Here is a 21,294-nt window from a genome sequence, read left to right as displayed (position 1 = left end):
CCAAGAGCTAACATTTGCTTCTTGGGAGACATGACTACTATGATTTCTTATATTTAGCTAGATCTTTACCTTAATTCTTGAGCTAGGGTTCAACATGATGTACTTGATAGAGCCTTGGATGTTCTCAGTCCATGACACCAGCCAGGTAACCTTGTTGTCATGCCGGACCTCTTTCCATTTGTGTCCTGGTGGAGGGGAAGGGATCTTGGAATCCCTGCAGAGAATTGCAAAAAACCCCAACTAATTAAGACTTTCACAGCATCAAAAGAGAGAAGTTAATGAGGATCAGCACACAAAGAAAAGCACAGAGTAAAACTGAGGTGAGATTTCCACAAGCAGGAAATCAAGTGAACAGGCAAAGATGAGAAAGGTGCTTGCTATCAGTATGTACCTGCTGAGGAATTGTACTATAGGTGGGAACACACTGCTAGCAACAGCTCTGATCTGTGGACACTGCAATAGTGCAGACACTTATCAGGAGGAGACTGAAGAGAAGGCCAGCAAACCTCAGCTTTTGACACAAAGGAAGACAAAATAGTACAAACTACCTAAAAGAAAATGAGTTTCTGGCAATACTAGCAGGAAAGGCTTTTGGAGCAGACGCAGGCCGTGGGCATGAGGAAGAAAATGCGTTGACAAAGCTGTACATGAAACCTGTGATAGCCTCGTTCAGTCTTTGCTTGCATGACTCAGTTTCTTAGCCACAGAAGATAAGCAGCACACATTTCTACATGCTTGAGTATCAACCTCTCTGGGATTTTGTTTTGTTTTTAAAGGAAGCTGTCCTAGCTAGAAAGCAGAGCCAAGGTGTGAAGCATCCAGTGCTCACTTGCTGCAGTTAATGATGATGTCTTCTGGCATGATGCGTCTCTTCAGCATGCCCATTTTGGGATGGTTCCCACGACCTCGGAAGAGACCTGGAGGTTCAATTTTGAAGTTGGCAATTCTCTCCTTGTGGTTGTCCATCACACAGTAACCATATTCCTTCAATAGCCGCTCGTTCTCTTCCTTGATTTTCTGGAAAAGCCAAAAGTAAAGAGGAAATGGTGCATCCAGCACCACACACTTCTCCCAGGGCCAAGGTTTAAAGCTGTGTTTGTATTTGCACCACACTAACCACAGAGTGGTTTGAGTTAGAGGAAACTTCTAAAGCTCATACAGTCCAACTCCCCTGAAGTAAAAGCAGGGAGATCTTCAAATAGAGTAGGTTGCTCTGAGCCCCGAACAACCTGACCTGGAATGGTTCCAGGAATGGGGCATCTACCACATCTCTGAGCAACCTGTACCAGGGCTTCACCACCCTAATCATAAATCATTTCTTCCTTCTATCCAGTATAAATCTTTATTTAGAATAAACCTTTATTTAGAATAAACCAGACCAGGTTGGAAGAGACCTTCAAGATCATCGTGTCCAACCCATCAACCAATCCAACCCACCTAAACAACTAAACCATGGCACCAAGCACCCTATCAAGTCTCCTCCTGAACACCTCCAATGATGGTGACTCCACCACCTCCCCAGGCAGCACATTCCCATGGGCAATCACTCTCTCTGTGTAGAACTTCCTCCTAACATCCAACCTAAATCTCCCCTGGCCTGAAACTGTGTCCTCTTGTTCTGGTGCTGGCTGCCTGGGAGAAGAGACCAACATCCGCCTGTCTACAACTTCCCTTCAGGTAGTTGTAGAGAGTGGTAAGGTCACCCCTGAGTCTCCTCTTCTCCAGGCTAAGCAACCCCAGCTCCCTCAGCCTCTCCTCATAGGGCTTGTGTTCCAAACCCCTCACCAACTTCATTGCCATTCTCTGGACTCGTTCCAGCAAGTCAACCTCCTTCCTAAACTGAGGGGCCCAGAACTGGACACAGTACTCGAGGTGAAGCCTAACCAGTGCAGTGTACAGGGGCAGAATGACCTCCCTGCTCCTGCTGGCCACACTGTTCCTGATGCAGGCCAGGATGCCATTGGCCCTCTTGGCTGCCTGGGCACACATCTCCAACTTACAGTCTCAAATCATCAGCCCTTGTCCTGTCACAACAGGCCCTGGTAGAAAGTCAGTCCCTATATTTCTTATTGGCCCCTTTAAGCACAACAGAGCCCAGAGCCTTCTCTTCTCCAGGCTGAACAACCCCAGCTGTCTCAGCCTTTCTTGATAGGAGAGGTATTCCAGCCATCTGAAGCTGAAGACCTTCTAATGCTCACACAACAGATCTCCACCATGCCAAGTGCTGTGTCAACACACAGAGCAGAAAATCATTCATGAAATGCACCAGTGAACTGGAAAAAGTGAAAGCATCTGTGAAAATTCTCCTAAAACTTGTATTTGAGGGAAACTGATTAAGTCTGGTGAAGACACCTACAGTTTTGCCACAAATAGGCATTCACTTCTATCCACATATCACAGCTATGGGGGCAGCTCCAGCACAGTCCTGGTATTTCGTAGTCTGTAGTCGGCATTTGACCACCAGACTTTGCATCTTATTGTTTATGCAGAAAAACTCAGACTTCTGTGTCTGAACTCAGCATCAGAAAGTAGGCAGAGGAATGTCTCCAGTCTGCCACATGTCAAGCCTGTGTCAGCAAATGGTCTCATAAACAGAACACAATCTCCTAAGTAAAAATGTGCTGAGATTTCACTGCATACTTCTGTGCTTGAACTCTAATTACATGTAAGGGAAAAAATAAAAACATTGTAGCTGAAAATAAAACATCTGACCCACAGACAGCACTGGTGTGCCAGCTAAGGAACTAACAGAAAAAGCTCCTTCTGCTCCATTGCAGCAAACTGAGAAGGGCTTACCCACACATTTACCAAGTGGAAAGAGCAGCAAGATGTGGGCTCTGGTTTAGTAGCACACTTCTGACCCCAAAGGGCCATGCTTCCAAGCAGCCAAGCCCCTCACTAAAAGGGCAATCACTGCAGCATTGCAATAGACCAACTGAGATCTTGGGGCAAGTTTGCCACTTCCACTGCAGTACACCCCAGTCATCTTACAACTATTGAATTCTCTCCCCACAAGCCACTGCAGTCATGACACTGGAAAATGAAGTGTGTGTTTTATTCACAGAAGTGCGTTACCTAAGATTTTTCTCTCGTTTTATTCACTAATCTCACTGCTGCATCCTTTCCATTATCCCCAATTTTGCCCTCCAAACCCCATGAGCTTCTAAAATGGAAATCTACCTTTAAGTGAGTATCCACAGCACATCATTGGCCAGCAACCAAGGCTCCTATGGAGGCAGCACCTCTGATTCCCTTTACTTATGTAGGATCGGGAGCTTTAGCCCTATTAGTATCTCTTTAAATCAGGATAAAGATTCAGCTGTAAACACAGTGCTTTGCCCTACCTGAGCTGATCAGTAAAGATTCCTCATTTAACATGAAAGTAACTATTTGAAAGCTAGTGAACACTGACTTATAAACAGCAAGGCGGGCAGAGGGATGGTTACACAAAGACATTTACAAGCCAGCTAAGAATCAAGCAGTCTCCTGGAACTCCCTCTGGTACCTGTTTCTCCTCCTTGGACATCTGTTTCCTAGCTTCTGACTGAGCTTTGAAATACTGGCTCATGTGGGTGAAGTCACACTTGCTGAGGTTGGTGATAGTGCTCTTCTCTTCAGAGGTCATTTCCTTGCAGAAAGAAAGTAGGGCAATTAAGTAAGTTTTCATGCACAGCAGAACTCACCCTACCCCAGACAGTTTCAACAGGAACAACAGATAGGTTCTCCCAATAAACCCCAAACTCCTGCACGTGCTTCTGCCAGATGAGGTCAAAATGACAAGCAGCAGAGCCTATGGAGTGCTGGCCTTCCAGTGGTCTTATCTCTGTGAACACTGGGCAATGCTGTGCCAGCTCCCACACCAGTCTTACCCTGAATGGTGGCCGGGACTGCTAGGGACAGGGGGAAAAACCCAGTAACCCATCTAGGAAAACTGCAACTGATCTAAAGGTTTGATCTTATGGCTGATGACTGAGGTGAAGTTCTGAGGTTTAGGTCTTTGCAAGGGGTTTCCTTCTAATATAAAGCTGGCTCTTCACCAAGGCATGCAACTGTTAGATCAGCTATACCCTACCATGCTGTAAGTGGCAACCTGGCTGGGAGAAGCCTGACTTTGATGGTTTAGACAGGTATTTATGACAGGGTCCTTCCTGGTGAAACTACAGGATAAACTGGAAACTTCAGAGCTATAATCTGATGCTGCTTTTTCAGTTGCCTCACAGTAGCTTTCCTGTGCAGGGGAGAGTTGCCCCTTTTCACTGCCCAGCACTGAGGAGGCACTGGCCCTGCCTGCAGTCACCACAGCCCAGCACTATGTGCCTACCTTTCTCCAGTCTTTGAAGAAGTTTTTCCTGAAGATCTCCTTTGTAGTGTACTCGTGATCAAGCATTTTTGCAAAGAATGTGGCAACTTCTTCTGCTTTGGTACTCAGCTTCATGACTTTACCTATGAAGAAAGGTTTTCTTTTTAAAGAAAATGGTAAACAGCAATTGAAGCCAGAAAGAGGCCACAGTAACTACCTTAAAGGACGCTGGGGTTTTACCACAGAGAAGTTTTCCTTTCATAACGTTACACAGCGCAGCAAATTGGATGGACAAAGGAAGCAGTGGAGCACAACTGCTTGACTTTCATCATAAACACTTGGAAAAAAAGTTTCCTCTGGAATCTAAACATTACAAAAATCAACAGCAATGTGATGTGAGGCAGGTCTGTGAGGCACAGGGCAGGAAGGGGAAAAGGCCTCCTGCAGGAAACCCTACACTGAGACACTCCAGCGGTGTGTGCGGTCCTGGGGAAGAGTCTGCTGTTTGAAGTGGAAGAGATGAGGGGGTTCATAACACTCAAGACATGGGAAATACAGCCTCTGTATTCCTCTTCCACTCACAGAGAGACTCCACTTTGGAACACCTCTTCCAGGCTTTAGCTATTTCTAGCCAGGAAGAGCCCTTCCTAGAGATACACCACAAATAGGCTGGAAAGCAATGCCAAATATTTAACTCTCCTTCACTGCAGGGAAACACGTCAGGATGCTGCTCATCATTGCCTTTGCTGTGGGAGCACACTCCTGTGTCTCCACATCAGACTCAAAGCTAGTCATCTTTGAGAAAGCCTGAGCTTGCAGGGAATGAAGAAGTCACAGTTGAGTTCATCTGCAAGACTGCAGTACAGAGTGGAATCGCTGCAAGGGAAGGCTTGAAAACACAAGGGACAAGAGGCTGCTGCAGCATCGAAGCTGTGGATTCAACCATCTAACATTGCTATTGAGTGTCTTGTTGGTCCAGATTGCCTTCCCGATGACATGTGAGGTGCCAGAGATCCCTCTGAAGGGTTTTGCACGCAGCTCACATCGTCAGCTTGTTGCAAGAACTATCTGAAGTCGCAATGGGCTGGCAGACAGTCAACACCTGTGGAGTTTTTAATGACCGTTTTACTGCACAAAAGTGAATACAAGAAACACTGCTGTTGATTGTTGATTCTGTGCTCTTGGAAAAATACCACACTTGATTTACTATGTGCTCTAAGAAGTTGCATCATCTGCAAAATTAAAGCATGGGAGTCAGCCTTAAGATCTATAAACCCTCGTAAAAGAGGGCTTAGCAAAAGGTCCTCCCAAGGATCTGAGAAGATTCCACAATTAAATTAAACCAACAGTAACTCTGCCAATTTTTTAAGCTGCAACCTAAAATACAGCATTTGTTTGCTTGTAACAGGAAATGGGGGAAGGGAGAGACAGAGAGGGAAACCGTTTTTCCAGGCTGCAAGTCCAGCTTGAAAGAGGCAGTTGAGGTAGGAACACGTTTGAGGCTAGAATGCCTGCTCTTTCCCCAGAGAGCTGAAGGCTCAGTTGCCTTTACTGAATCACTTCAGAACATATTTCACTGGACTCAATAGTCTCTTTTTTTCCACAAAGGTCTGAAGGGGTTTTCAGAGACAGGGATGGACTTCTAAGTAAGAAAAAGACTTATCCCAGAAGCGTGACTCTTAGTTACCTGACTCAAAGACTGACAGGCAGAGAACAACTGCAGGATGTCACGAGCAGAAGAGATCACATGGCCGTGACTGAAATGCATCATCTGCCGTCATCTACACTCCCACCTTGCCCCACCGACAGAAGAACACTCAAATTCAAGCCACCTTTGGGGTATCAGCAGTAGCTTCAGTCAAGGCCTAAAAGTTGGCTTTGGCATTTCCAGCTCCCACACTGAGCCTGGCATTGTAGGTGCTAACAATAGCTCCAGCAGTCACTGTGTCGTCAGATGAAAACAGGCAGTCTCACCACAGTGCAGTCCCCAGGCAAGGGACAGATTCCTCCAGTGAGAGCCTGCAGCAGGGCAGCTGGCTGGCTAGCCAGGGCATGATTATTGGACCCCACAAATCATCCCAAGATAATCTTGAAATGAGGTGATGCCTGGTGAGCACAGACAGCAGCTCTCAGCAGCTGCTGTGTAAATCAGACAGCTGATTCTTTGCCTAGCTTCTCAAGGAAGAATTATGTGATTGCTTTATTGGCCAGACCTCCTTGCCCACCCTGTAATTGTGGGGCTTATTGATGAATTTCTGCCACAAGAGGTTGAAAACATCCCTGCATTTCCTAGAGGTTGCAGGAAATGGATGTCTAGTAAGACAAGGAGCTTATTGCTGCCTGCACCAAAGGGACAGCTACAGCCCAGCTGCCCCTCCTTTTCTCTAGACAGCAGGAGAGAGAGCACACACTCTTCTACAGAGGAGAAAAATTCCAACTTTACATTGAGTCCTTATCAAACCCTAAGACAGAAGTTCATAGACATCCCTGATCACCGTGCTACTTGCTTGGAGACAGCCTTCATTAGGCTGCAATATGTTTATGTCACTACACTGCTGCCGAGATGAATGTCATCTCTCAGTATTTAAAAACACTCTGTCGTGTCACATGCAAACAGCACACTGCTCCTGGAAGAGTTCCATGCCCAGATGTCCCCTTCACCAAAAATTATGTTTTCATCCATTCAAAAGCCTCCCACTTAATCCAATCCTGGGTTAATTTGATCCTTCATTTAACATGATCACAGGACTAAAAGGAAACACACGGGTCATCAAATCTGGTCTCCAGCAGGCATCACATCATATAATTCCTTCCACATGAGCCTCTAACAACCAGTCAGCCCAGCTTATTAGAATCCCACACCAATTAGTTCTACCACACACAATGGTTGGTGAGTGGGACTGTGACTTACACCAGAGGGCTGTGTCCTTGGGGCTAGGGTCATCCTGTGCATTCCTACAAGATCCTACTCATCTGTGTCCAAATTCAATTGTCTTTTATTTCACTCATGTCAACAAATGATCACGAATTTCATCACAGATGATGGAAGCTGCAATTCATAAGGTTAAAGAAAAGAGAGCAAGCCTAAAGGTGACCAGTGATGAAGAGCTACAATTAAGTTCTCTACCAGTTATATAATGCTAGTCTCAGCTTTAAGACACTCTCATACCGTTAAGAAACCTGAGAGATTTACCACCACAGAGTGAGAACAAGTCCATCTCCATGTCAGCTTGGTTAGCAGAATACAGCAGGCTGTTCCTTTAGAGATCCTACCCTTTGCTTGGCCCTGGAGGAACTTTTAAACTAACCACTAAACCAAAACCACCTACTCATCTCTCCAGTCCCCAGAAGAATGCCACGGCACTCTGAGGATGTTTATTTCTCTTCCCGGTAAGTGCAAACATAGATCAACTCACCATCATAATAAAACTTGACATTTTCAGGCAGAGGTTCATATGGTGGAGCAAATACAGGACCTTTGTGCTCTAGGAACTTCCATTTAATGCCTTCAGGGTAGCGCTCTTCTTCCCACCTTCAAGAGAGAAATAGGAACCGATACAATTTTAAGCTCCTAATCTTCATTTGAAATCTATGTGGGCATAAGAGTATGCTAAAGAAAATCAGCAGTCACTGCTTTGCTGGGAGCAGACCAAGTACAAACACTCAATGCACTGTCACCATTGCTTTTCCCCCCACTTTGCTTAGGGCCATGTTCATAAACAGAACACCCTGGGCCACGGGACATCTGATGGGACCATTGCCCTCATCTGCCACTAGCTGCTCTGTACACAAAATCACACAGCTGAAAACGCTTAGAACTTAAGAAAATGAAGAATTCAGCAGTGTAGGGGAGGGATCATCACACCAAATTCAAGTCAGCTGTGATCTAACAGCAGGCCCAGGATGCCTGCTCAGCAAAGCCAAACAATTGCACTATATTACACTGCTGCTTTCAGATGTGGACAAGCACAGCATTAAGGGCAGAGATAAAGAAACAGATGTTCATTTACAACCTAAATGAGAACAAACCTGCTTGGCAGGGAAAGACTGAAACCTGCTTGGTCATCTTAAATTCACTCCAATTCTTTGGGTAAGAAAAGTGTACTTGAGGAAAACCAGAGCAGCACAGGGAAACAGCAAAGCTGCCTCCATAAAAATGTTTTGCCAGTGATGCATTAGGTATGAGAACTCAGCAAGGCAGGCGCCACCAAGCCCACATTCCAGCTGAACAGGAGCAGCAATTCATCTCCAGAGAAAAGGGGTCCCGCCAGGCCAGTATCCTCCCCCTAGTTCCCACTACCCTGTGCCCACCCCACTGACTCCACACTCCTCTCCTCCCCTCTCCACTTCTTTCATGATTACCAGATCATGCTGCTGGCACAGGATTCCCTGCTGAGAAAGGCTATTTTACTGTAGCGATCAATCAACTGGAAGACCATTAACCCGTCACAGGCCTCCAGACAACTTTGTTGAGCAGCCATGACAATAAAAAAAAACAAAAGAGTTTTAAGCTTCCCTCTAGAGTCAGCCCTTTGGAGCAGTTCCATTTTGGGTGCAAGAGCAGCTGAGAAGAGACGTGCGTGTCCTGCATGCATCTCAGAGCTGTGCTGCACAAATCCACATCACTTCATCCCTGCAGAGATAGCAGGGTCACTGTGCAGGAGATAAGCACTGCACACAGAAACAAAGAGCTGCTGCTAGAGGACACTCAAAATGCTTCACTGGTGCCACTACAACAGTAGTTTAGGAACAACAACAACTGTATGGGACACGGTGCTGTACTGTAGCACCATCTTTGCCCACAGCACTAGACCTGACTTTGTCTTATGTGAAGCCCAGCAACATCCTGAACAGCAAAATGTACAACCCAGCCATCAGCACAAAGCCCACACCGCAGCTATCAGCAGGGAAGAAGGCTTGAGTAAACTATGCTGATAGAGGAAACTAATATTGACATTTGAAGTTTAGATCCCAAATATTTACATTCCTAATGATTGTGTTTTTGGTGCTCTTTTCTTTTAACTAATTAAAAGTTAGAAGTCTAAATATTTTGTCAAACATAGGTCTAGGTTCTCCCACCCAGAAGCTCCTTCTAGCAAAATAAATCTAAATCACTAAATTCCAGGCAGGAAAAGGTTATCCTCTCTTGACACTGAGGGGAATCATCCACAGCAGCTATGTCTTTACAGAACAGGTTTGTTAAGAATTCTTGCTTTTCAGCTGTGGCTTTTTAAGATTTATCCCCCTGGTAGTTATTTGATGAGAAATTTTGTTCCTCTGCTTGTTCCTCTCCTTTTAGAAAGGCTGCATGTAAAAGGAGTACTAAAAAGTAGTGGTTTTAAATAGACAGCTGAAGCACACTGTGCCTTCAGGGAGGGCTAGAAGGGCGCAGAGGATCCATGGGGTGGTTTCTAAGTCCAAAGGTACCAAAGTGTTTGTCATAAAAGACCACAAGCCATTCCCAATCCCACCTTCCCCTTCTTCCTAAACCTTGTACATAAAGTGTTCAGACAAAAGGTAAAAGTCAGCCTCCTGAGGTTAGTCAATTTTTCATCCTTCTTTTGTTTTGAACAAAAAAGCATTTCATCAGTGCTGCTCAAGGTAGCTGCTGGTCCTAAAGCAATGTCCTACAGATGCTTTTGTGGGAGTCAGGAGAATGCTGCCTAGTAGGAAAACAGTCTTACTAATTTCAGCAGAAACTGTGCTAATGAATCACACGTGTTCCTCAATTAAGTCCCATATCAAACCTGTCTAAGAATGCCAGGAAGGTAGACAGGGGAGGGTTTTTCAAGTGGAATGCAAATAGGGAATACTCTTAGGACTAAAATCACAATGCACTTCAGGGATACGTTACTTCAAGGAAATGAACTTGCTACAAGGTGGCAGAAGTGCTCCTAAGGTATACTTCTGGGTCACATTCTTCACACACTGACAGGGTGTGAAAATGACCTCTAAAGAGCTCCACACGCTGATGAAGAAGGCCAATGCCTTGGGAATGTCTAGCATCAAGTAGTCACATAAGTGAGGATGAAAATGCACAAGGCAGCAAGCCCTTGAGGAAACAGCCAAAAAAAGATATCAGATGTTCAGAAAATTGACTCAGATGGAACACAAAATGCCCTTAAGAGACACAATTGAAGTGTAGATGAAACCCTGTCCAAAGACACACTACACAGAGCTGCAGATGGATGACAGGAACATTGGCAGAAGGGTGCAGTTACCTGCTGCCAAATTTTGCATAACATGCTTTCAAAGGCAGTTTTCCTCAGCAGTAAGCACCAACCACAGAGCTTAAGCCAGCTACCTGGGACTGTGCTGCCATGGCAGGCGAGGGGAGAACAGGACAGCTTTCCAGTAAAGGTTTGCCATTGAAGGATGCAGACTACAGTAAAAGGGAGTTGTGATAACAGAATATTAAGTTAGACAGAACCAGCAAGGGCATCTGAGACAAAGCCAAAAAGACAACAGATCGTTAAGGCTTAAAGAGACCTTCTGTAGCTCCCTGCTGCTTCATGTCCCTGTAGTTTGCTAATGTCAAAGCACATTAAAAATGTGCTGTCAAAGGGGCTAAGAAAAAAGTGGATTGCTCAGGGAAAAAAGAGAAACAAAAAAAAAATCAGTATAATTTTGGGAGGGGCCTGAATACCAAAGAGAGTGTAAAAGTATGGCAAAAAATACCCAAGTGCTGATGTTCTGAAGAAGCTGTGACAATCAAAGAGAAATATGCAAAGACTATGAACACTACAGAATAATTTGTCTTCTTAAAGGTGAATCAATAAGAGTGACAATAAAGGGGTAGAAGACTGAATCTGAAAGGACTGAACACTGCAAAAGGCATTCCCCAACAAAAGTAGCCAAATGATCTGAAGGAAGGAAAATGCTCACAGAAACATCCTCAAAAGGGCATAAAAATACATTACAGGAGACTGCAGGAGTGCAGAAAACACACAAGCTTTTGAAAACTACACAGACATTAAACTGAAGGAAGTACCAGGGCTAAACTTCAAACCACACCAGTAACAGCTGCTCAAATGTGGCAGCGACAACAGTTAGACTGCTGCAGATAGCTGCAGAGGCTGCAGCAGTTTCTTACACAGAGCTCTAGTGATGCAGCACAGGCCTGTCTTCCAAATGAACCACAGAGTTCAGATTTATTTCAAAAAGCTTCTAAAAACATTGAAGAGTGATAGAAAGCACAGCTTCAGGAGCTCAGCCATGTTGCTTTAGCATCTTGGAGAAGACAAAGTGTCTTCCATTCAAAACTTCTGTTCAAAATTCATCTTCCAAACAGCCCCAGCTTAACTGGTCACTTAACCAACAATCAGTTTTGTGCCAGAGGCAGAAGCATTTTTGAGAGACACACAGTAGGCATCCAGCTAGAATAAAAAGGTGGAAACTCATTTGTGGTTTACCCTCTACATACACAGGTAAGCTCTACTAGAAGTCTGGCTAATACATCTGCACATACTTGTACATTCCTGCTGATACCCCTATGCCTACAGGATTTGATATTGCTCTGAGAGTGTCAGCAAGGAGCAGGCTGTGGGCACAAGAATATTGTTATCTGATCATTTTAAGTAGCCTCTACATTCTAGAGATCAGGGGGAAAAAAATCCCAATGACCCCATGAACCCCCTTTATTTCTTGTCTTAGTCCTATCAGAAAAGGTATTTCATTTCTGCTTCAGAGAATGAACACAGTGAATCAGCTATTTATTTAGAGCTTACCAGAAAGTAAGCCAATTATTGAGAACAAATCCTCATGAATCAACAATAGAGAAGGCCAGATGTGCTTATTCAGTCAGCCTGGGGGGTAACAGGGAAAGCCCAGGTGCAGAGGCAGACCTACAGCACTGACATATAGTTACCATTTCCATTTCTGCTCCTCTTCCTTTTTCGGCTTCTTTCTCTTGTCTGCTTCAGGGACTTTCTTGTCTTTGCTCTTAGCTTTCTTTGCTTTGCTGTCCTGCAAAATGAGTGAGAATCTGTTAGGACAAGCTGCTGTATTTCCCACTTTCCATGAAAAGAGGTTTTAAAACTATAAGACTGTCTCTTGGGGTATCTAAGTTTGACCACAAAGAACTGAATTCCTGTGGCCTCACTACATAAATGTGCTCTGAGATCATCCTATTAAGTCAAAGTCTGCTTATGGTCCCACTTCTACTGTAAGCCAAATTCTATTACTTTACATTTGAGACATGCTAAGTGCAAAAAGCCAGGTTTCTGCCTCACCTGGTAAGTGGCAAATCTGGGCCAGAGTAACATGATTTTGTAGAGAAACATACTTTTTGGCTTACACTGCTGTATCTAGTCTGGCAGATGCCTCAGAGCACACTCACACTGCTGAGGTGGCTTCTGGGAACACACTGGTATGTGCTCACCAGAGAGACACTTCCAATGAATTAAAGAATTAACCACGCTGCCAGGAGGTGCTTGCAACATGCATCTCACACAGGTGTCTCTGCTAGATGTGGAGTGGAGACTCAAATTATGGCTTCTCTCTCTTTGCCAAGTCCCTCCTCAATGAAATTTCCACTCTAGGCTCCACCTAAAAACTTTAAGCATCTTCCTAGCAGCTGATCTCAGATTCATCTCCTCTGCTTGTGAACTGTGCCACATCATCTGGGCAACTACCATTTGTTGTCAGAAAGGTTCCTCCACCCTCTGGGATCTACTGAACAGGAGGACTGTGCATTGCCTGGAAGCTCACATCTTGGTGCTATCATCTTCATCCATTGCTTTAGGAGTAGGAGAGACTGTTTCCCTGACTTTTTATACATTATGGCACAAATAAGTTAACCTGCAACACAGCCAAGGATCTATCACACACAGCTTGGGCCCACACTGGCCCTTGCCTCCTTACCCTTGAACCAGACAGCCCCTGCTCTACATGATTCAACACCAAATTGTTTTGATCACAGAAACAACCTCATCTTTCACATTACCTCTTCTTCTTCTTGTTTCCTTTTCTTTGCTTTCTTTATGTCTTCTGTTTTGATTTTTTTGGGTTTGTACTCGACGCTGTAAGAACAAAAGACCAACTGATGAAAACAAGCACATTTCCAGTACAGAAAAAAAAACATATCAAGAAGCCACACACAGTTTGTGTGCACATGTTCACAGTGTTCATGGCATGCTATGACTGAACAATCCCTATACAGCAAAAAGCCTCTACAAGTGTCAGACTGCTGAACTCAACATCTTTGATGAAGAATGGATTCCAAAGCAGCAGCCACCCAGTGATTACCTGGGATGACACAAGTGAGCTAAAACTTAGTGGTCTGTTCCATCCCCAACTATTTTTCTGATCTTCAGCCTGGAATCTGCCCACAAGGCTCACTTTTTTTGCATCCCCCATTAGTTCAAACAATAGCAAAACTGACTGCTGGCAGCTTCTTAATCTTTCCACTGCAGACATGAGATGGGAGGTCACAAAAACTTAACAGAAGGCAGCAAATGATTACACAAAAGAAAAGATGTCACACCCATTGCTCTTGGAAACTGAGAAATACCACACAGGGACAGAATACCACTATGGGAAAACCCTTCCAAGCCTTTAACTCCACACTGCTAAGAAGGTCAGACTAAAGAGCTGGATGTACATAGATGGTGACAGATCACAGTGGGATGTATCTGACCTTTTCTTTTACTACACCAGGCAAACATCAGATTTAGAGACAAAAGTCCTAAGCATAACCCACAGCATATTTAGACTCTAGGCAAACCACACCAGGCAGTGCAGGCAAACCTCCCCTCAGTCCCCAAGCAGGCTGACAATGCATTTTCTCCTTCTTGTGTAGTTATTTCTTCACCCAACAGAAACCACTGCAGCCTCTTAGCTAGCATCAATACCTCACTTGCTCAAATTTATGTTCTACAGTCTTCATCGCTGTCTTTACCTACCTTCTGGGTTTTCTCTCTTTTAATAGCTCTGCAACATTTCAGCAGTATCTGCAGAAGCAGGAAATGGCATTTTGCCTTGGACACTACAAGCACTATCTCTGCCTGGCTCAGAGATCTTGTAATAACACAAGGAATCTGGTCTCAAACTTCCAGTCACCCATATGAACAAGTCTGTGCTGATGACCTGAAATCCCACCTGCTCCCTCAACGTTAACAAGAAAGGCAAACATCCAAGCCACCAGCACCAATGTCACTTACTCATCATCTTCTCGAGGTCTCTTCAGGGGTTTGGAGTCTTCTTTAGGAGATACATAAAACCCATCATCATCTGGCTCATCTTTAATACGTGGGGGACTACAAAAAGAAGCAAGAAAAGATTGTTCTTACTTCAAAGAGGAAGGCTCTTGGAAGCCAGCATGAAGTGTTTTAGGAAAAGACCACCTGCAAAACAAGCATGTCTTCTGGTCCCCAAAAACCTGAGGTCTATCATTCTCTGAATACTCACACACAGTGTAAGGAGAGAGAGTCATTCAGGCACTACATATTTACTGTTTCTCAAGCAACATCAAGATCAATTTCAACTGCTTGTATTTCACTGTGTGTCTTTGCGGCTTTGAGTAAAAACTGTAGCTTCCAGCACTTAAAGGAAAACTGAAATGTGCATGTGCAGTCAGACATTAGTTAGTTTCAATGCAATATCCTTATTGAGCCTAATAAGTGAGAAAAAGATCGTCAAGTAAACAAAGATCTGAAAGCTATTTCCCTGGATCTTTGGCCAGCTAAATACTGAGGCATGTGAAAACCAGAAAAGGAAACAAAGGTTTGGCAAAGTTAAACTGATCAGTCTCTTTTCACTATCCAAGCTGTTGGAAGTAAACAACCCTGTCCCTTTCAACAGATCACAAATATTAAGTTAGGCTCAATGTTTTCAGCCATAATGTCCCAATCTATCAGTAATAAGAATGAAAAATGGAGTATCAGTGCAAGAGAGTCTATCCCTTTAAACCAGCTCATTATTTTCAGATTTCACAGCAGCATTTCACTTATCTTCATAAAGAAAAAGACATCTCAAAGAGTCCCAAATTACATTCTGAAGCACTTAGTGCTGCTCCAATCAGGTAGAAAAAGTAACAGTGCCATCCTGGGCTTTCCTATTCATATTCAATCAGCAATTTCTAGATCAAATTGACTCAGTTTCCAAGTCAACACGTGGATTTTGCAATTGGCTGTGGGGGCAAAAAAAAAAAACAACCCACCAGCATTCTGCTTTGTAGATCACTGTCAGCAAGAGACATTGTGGAGTCTTATTTTAGCTGGTAATGTGTCCGTGAAGCAGAACAAGGCAGTTTGCTCTTCAACAGCTGTAAAGCCACTGCAGTGCTGGCAGAGGCAACTCAGGAGAAACAGATAGGGGCTGCTGTAAGAAGCCATTTCTGTGGCACACTGCCTGTGATTAACTGAGACACAAGCCTGCAGCACGTAGACAGTTGCAACACATCTATGGAAAAAGAGGATTTTTTCCCCATTTAATTCTTTCTCCCTTCCAGGCAGAAATCTAGAACTACTGTTTATTAAGTTACTAGGAATTTTATCTCATTTATTTTAACACTGAAGGATTTCACAACATTTTGTAATAGTAGGGAGTAAAGTGTGATTAGGTTAAAAGAAAGGAGCTGTATGACCAAGCTGAACCTTGGCTTGCATTGTTTCCAGGACTGTAACATTGCTCATCCTACCAAGTCTTAAGCAAGAAAATGAAAAGCATCTGAGTGGGGACATTTTTCTCTGATGAACTTGCTAAAAAAAACCAACCAAAAACAAAAACATCAGCAGGAAAAAGAAGAAAATAATTCATTTACTTATAGCCAGCTTTCAATTCTGAAGGAGGCACAATTGTGATGGCTCCTCCCTCCTGCAGGCTCTCCTTAAACACACTTAGAAAGAAGTGCTTAAAAAGCACTCTTGGACCTGGAAGATCCAGTGCCTTGATAGTGTAACACCCAAGGCAAGATTAGCAGATGCCTGCAATTGCATGCAAGCAATTCTGCTGAACAGTAGAGGCTAGCAAGAGTTACTATTAGCTGTCTCCTACATCATGAAACACCTAAATGCCATCGCTTTCTATTTCCAGAGCATCCCCAAAAGGGCCTGGAGAGGGCGACTCTTCCCTGTGCCAAACCTAACTACTGAGTTTGCATCTTTAAACAGGGGTAGGGAAATGAAGAAGATGGAGAAACTCCTGTCAAGAGGACACATTCGAAATACACAGAGAATAAGAAACAGGCAGGGAGTAGACAGGTGTCTTCTCCCAACCTCTCTGCATCCACAGAACATAGTGAGACAGGAAGGATTTTGTGGATTCATGAAAGCTTGCCTAACACATGCATCCACCACACCATAGACCTGCAAAATAACCAATGGCTGGATTTAAACATCACAAGAGATCTTAGCTGATGAAGAAAAAGTACTCTTCTAGCAATTGCCCACTTCAGGTTTTTAGTAAGATTGCTTATTGATGACTGATCCAACATGTAAGTGAATGAGGCTCTATTATTAGCAGGAATTTATAGAGCAGGACGGGCATCCAGGTATTTTTTTGAAGGTATTTCTGATTTTACACAAGCATCCTCCTTACTCATCACTCCTCTGCAAAGGCTTTAAGCTGTAGTCACTTAGAGCAGACAGAGGCAATCTGGACTGTCTTTACAAGGCTCTGTCTCCAGAAGACTGCCTGCAGGGTTGAAGTACCATTTTACAACAGCTTTCAACTCCAGTTACAAATGTTTCCATAGTTCAATCTGTTCTCAACAGAATTCAACTACTTAATGCTTGGACAAAGGCAGCATGTGCAGGCAGATACCAAGTATTCAACAGCTCCCATCTCCAGTTACTAGGTAAGTAGATCAACTGCCAGCTCCTGTAATTGAGAACAATACACTGTCTGATGGAGGCAAAAGCCTTCCATTTTTTCCCAAGACCTAAGAAAAGTCAAGCTGTTACTTTTATCTTTCAGATCACAGATCTGGTTTCTTACCTGGAAAAGCCATTTTCCTTTTCCTTCTTTATTTTTATATCACCAGAAGATGATTTCATCTGGAAAATACAGAAAGTCAAGAGCTGATTAGCACTGCTCACAGCACCTTACATGACACACAGGAAAGATATTTAACGTGCAGAAGGAGACAAAGGGCATTGTGACGGTATCTTCATCCCTTGTAGACCTTGGTGACCTGACACAACAGACCAAGAAGGCAACATTTTCTGTAATTCTTACTGAATTCAGCATTTGCTGGCCCTCCAATTTCTTCAATAGATTGGAGTTAAGTGAATAGTTTGCTCTTGCACAGAATGAACGTGACCTGATTGATTTTTCTCCCTTGTCTCCGAATCTAAGCTTGGTGAAGTGAAAAAGTATCAAGGGAGAAAATGTGGAGCCAATGGACACAGCTCCCCTGTGGAATTGTTTCCATTCACAATACCTGCAGATAAAGCCCTGACAAGGTAAAATTCAAGTGCTCCACAAACCTAGACTTTGGGTTAGCACTGGGATAATTCCAGGTTGATTAGAACTTGGAAGTATAAGCTACACCTAACCCACTGAGTTTGTACCATTTAGTAGTTAGAAACCAGAACCACCTTTTTTTGTTTCTCCTCCAGGAGATACTTACCTTCTCTTCCTTTCTCTTCTCCTTGTCTTTATCTTTGTGTTTGTCTTTGTGTTTCTCTGAGCTGCCATCTTTGTGTTTTGTTTTCTCCTTGTCTTTGTGTTTCTTTTCCGAGGAATCTTTGTGCTCACTGCAAGACAGGAGAGTATGTTTGCAGAGGGGAACAGAAGGAGATTTGACTAATACAGGTAACTTCCAGCAATAAAAAGTCACAGGTTTGGATAAGTGCAAACCCTACAAAATAAGGGATCACCTTAACAGGAATATCTACTATAGTCTCCTGTCACAAGGCATCCATTCGGCTGAGGAGGAAGATACCACAAAACCAAGCTCTCCAATTCAGGAAAACCCCATCAGCCTGGATTGCTGAGGAAATCCACAGCTGCTACACTTAAAGCTCAACACTTTGGGCTGAATTCCCACTGGCTTTGCTTTTCCTTTCTTTCCTAGTCCATGTAAAAGGTCACTGGAATAGAGCCGCGAGTCTGTCAGAGCCCCTGTCAGCTTTTGCTCAGACAACAGTTTGTCATTGTAGCAGCTCTCATCACTGGAACTTAAAGAGAAAACCGCTGATCTCTATTATTCCCAAACAGATGGGAAAACCGGAGCAAACAGGATATGCAGTGTCCTTGTGTTTATGCAAAGTCAAACAGAAAAGGCAGGAATAGTGCTGCAGCCCTCAGCCAGAGCACTTTCTTTAACCGTGCCTCACCGCCACGGCCACCCCAGCTCTGCTCGGCTGAGATGACCCTGCCATGCAGGGCAGGAATTTCCAAGTGAGAATTTGGTCTGCAACCATGCAGAACCTGCTGCTGCAGATATAACAGCACTGAGAGTTTCAGACCCAAAATTCTTTAGTCAGAATAGAGGGGAAAAAAATGTCCTCAAGGAGAAGGGGGGGGAAGAAAGAAGCAACCTTTAAACATTCTGTTTCCTCCCCCTTCTGATTTCTGAGACATTTGGGTAAATTTGGATCACATTTTCAAGTTTTTCTTATCAACCAGAGAGGCACATGTCTGTTTTGAAATGAAAATGAGTTCTCTCATGGAATGGCTTGACCCTCAGAGCCAGAAAGTGAGGAAACGCTCCCAAGAGACTCACAACAGAGGCTGCAAGAAGAGGTTACAAGGATTTGCAGCACTCTTGTGGAAAGCCAAGCATCAAGATTGTCCCATTGACAGGCCCTCAATACGCAGTTAGAAGTTGGATGGGCTCCCTGAGGTCACTCTGGGCTTAAAAATGCCGAAGAGCCTGAAAATCAGGCCCTCTTCCACTGGGCACTGCTGGGAACCATTTAAGCTGCATTCCTCATCCCAGCAGTTCACACTCCTCCTTCCTTAGCATTTGACTCCCGTCAGTACTGCTCTCTGAGATGCACTCCGCTTCTCCTACACAATGCAATGCAAGGCTTTACTGGAAATAAGCAGCCTCTTTATTCCAGGTATTTCAACACTCAAGTGCAAGCCCAAACCTATCTGGGGGAACACAGCCCTGAAAAACAGCAAGCTGGGAACGCCAGGTAAGAGCATGACTTTTAAGAACAATATATGTTTCAAGTTTCTTTTCTGCTATAAAACACAGATTGCAAAAGGGTTGTATGTTTGATGGCCACAAAACAAGCAGCAGATTAACCTGCTCCTATAAAGCTTGTGTGATTAAGAGGAAGGCAACCAGAGTAACAAATACAGCAGCCCACACCCAGCTGGAGAGCTGCAGAGTAAGTTCAGCATGGAGAGTTTCAGAGCCTCACGTAACACTAGCACGGATGGACCTGAACCTGCAAAGGTCTAAATTATTCAAGCTCAGAGTAGCACACACTCCCATAAATGCACAGTAGCCTCACAAGCCCAAGCAGCTAAAGCATGAAAAATCCATCTCTGGAGGAAATCAGTAGATTCGTGTATTATGTTGCATTAGAAGAGATCAGCAAGAAGAGAAGGCAGTTTCATTTTATCACTCCAGCAGCCTCTTTATACCACATATAAAGCTGCAAAGGAGTACTGAACATGAAAAGGCAAATGGCACTCTAGAAATTCTTGTAGATAAGACACCCAGCACCACATGTTACCCATGAGGGAAGATTTAACAACTGCAGACTATTCTTACCCAGCAGATCGTGTTGTGTACAGTGTGATCAGGACACGCGAGTACATACACAGAACGCCCTGACACTGGATCTCAGAAACCCGCAAGGTGTCTGCTACTCCTGCTCAGATTTGACATCCAAGTCTCTCTACTCGGTTTATTCAGGCAGCCAAGAGGGCCAACGGCTTCCTGGCCTGCATCAAGAACAGTGTGGCCAGCAGGAGCAGGGAGGTCATTCTGCCCCTGTACACTGCACTGGTTAGGCCACACCTCGAGTACTGTGTCCAGTTCTGGGCCCCTCAGTTTAGGAAGGAGGTTGACTTGCTGGAACGAGTCCAGAGAAGAGCAACAAAGTTGGTGAGGGGTTTGGAACACAAGCCATATGAGGAAAGACTGAGGGAGCTGGGGTTGCTCAGCCTGGAGAGACTCGGGGGTGACCTTATCACTCTCTACAACTACCTGAAGGGAGGTTGTAGACAGGTGGATAATGGTCTCTTCTCCCAGGCAGCCAGTACCAGAATAAGAGGACACAGTCTCAGGCTGCACCAGGGGAGGTTTAGGTTGGATGTTAGGAAGAGATTCTTCATAGAGAGAGTGATTGTCCATTGGAATGTGCTGCCCAGGGAGGTGGTGGAGTCACCATCATTGGAGGTGTTCAGGAGGAGACTTGATGGGGTACTTGGTGCCATGGGTTAGCTGTTTGGGTGGGTTGGATTGGTTGATGGGTTGGACGTGATGATCTTGAAGGTCTCTTCCAACCTGGTTTGGTTTATTCTAAATAAAGGTTTATTCATCAGCATCCCAGACTCAAGACACTTACTTTACTCCCATTTACTCAATTAGATTCACTGACCTCACACATACCTTAGGAAGGTCTAGAAACTGACTTGATATCTTGTGCTGTTTTCTCTGCGCTTTGGACAGATAGCATTTGCCAACAAATGAAGTTTTAGTTACAAAGGTTTATCATCATACAGGAAAATCCAAAATGAACAAGCACATAAGGCTCAGACCCATTTTGTTCTCTGCAAGTCTGCTTGTGTCTATTTTCCGACTCGTTCTTATTTGCTATTTAAATCCTACCTGAAATCACATGTTTTACTCAGACAACAATTTGCATCTCTAAGCATAGTACACACTGCAGTCAATCTCTAAGGTAAAGTTCATGGCTGTGTCTGTTGTTTGGGAGTTTGGAATAGCAAAGGAAAAGAAGTTTCAGTTTTCAAAGGGACTGTACACATTTGCACTAGCTTGCAGTATGCAACTGGAAGCCCTGGGACATACAAAAAAGACTAAAAGCACATTAATAGGGAACAATCTACATCTGCAAAGTGACGACTGA

At 44.1% G+C, this 21,294-nt stretch overlaps 1 protein-coding gene across 1 annotated transcript in view; it reads right to left on the bottom strand.

Moving 5' to 3' along the window:
* TOP1 (DNA topoisomerase I) overlaps positions 1-21,294 on the bottom strand; it is a 68,833-nt gene that overhangs the window by 9,441 nt on the left and 38,098 nt on the right. Inside the window, exons 4-13 of the mRNA XM_068149832.1 lie at positions 17,871-17,997; positions 17,237-17,295; positions 14,461-14,556; positions 13,245-13,320; positions 12,168-12,265; positions 7,717-7,832; positions 4,322-4,443; positions 3,506-3,628; positions 830-1,017; positions 70-214 (exon numbers count right to left, since the gene is read on the bottom strand). Of these exons, the coding sequence (XP_068005933.1) occupies positions 70-214; positions 830-1,017; positions 3,506-3,628; positions 4,322-4,443; positions 7,717-7,832; positions 12,168-12,265; positions 13,245-13,320; positions 14,461-14,556; positions 17,237-17,295; positions 17,871-17,997 (1,150 nt within the window). The remainder of the gene's footprint in view (positions 1-69; positions 215-829; positions 1,018-3,505; positions 3,629-4,321; positions 4,444-7,716; positions 7,833-12,167; positions 12,266-13,244; positions 13,321-14,460; positions 14,557-17,236; positions 17,296-17,870; positions 17,998-21,294) is intronic.

Source organism: Melanerpes formicivorus, unplaced genomic scaffold (genome assembly GCF_026170545.1).
Source record: "Melanerpes formicivorus ecotype bairdi unplaced genomic scaffold, bMelFor1.0.p_v2 SCAF_19, whole genome shotgun sequence".
Classification (NCBI taxonomy): domain Eukaryota; kingdom Metazoa; phylum Chordata; class Aves; order Piciformes; family Picidae; genus Melanerpes; species Melanerpes formicivorus.
Note: the sequence above shows the minus strand (reverse complement) of the source record. Positions and strands in the feature narration are given on the sequence as shown.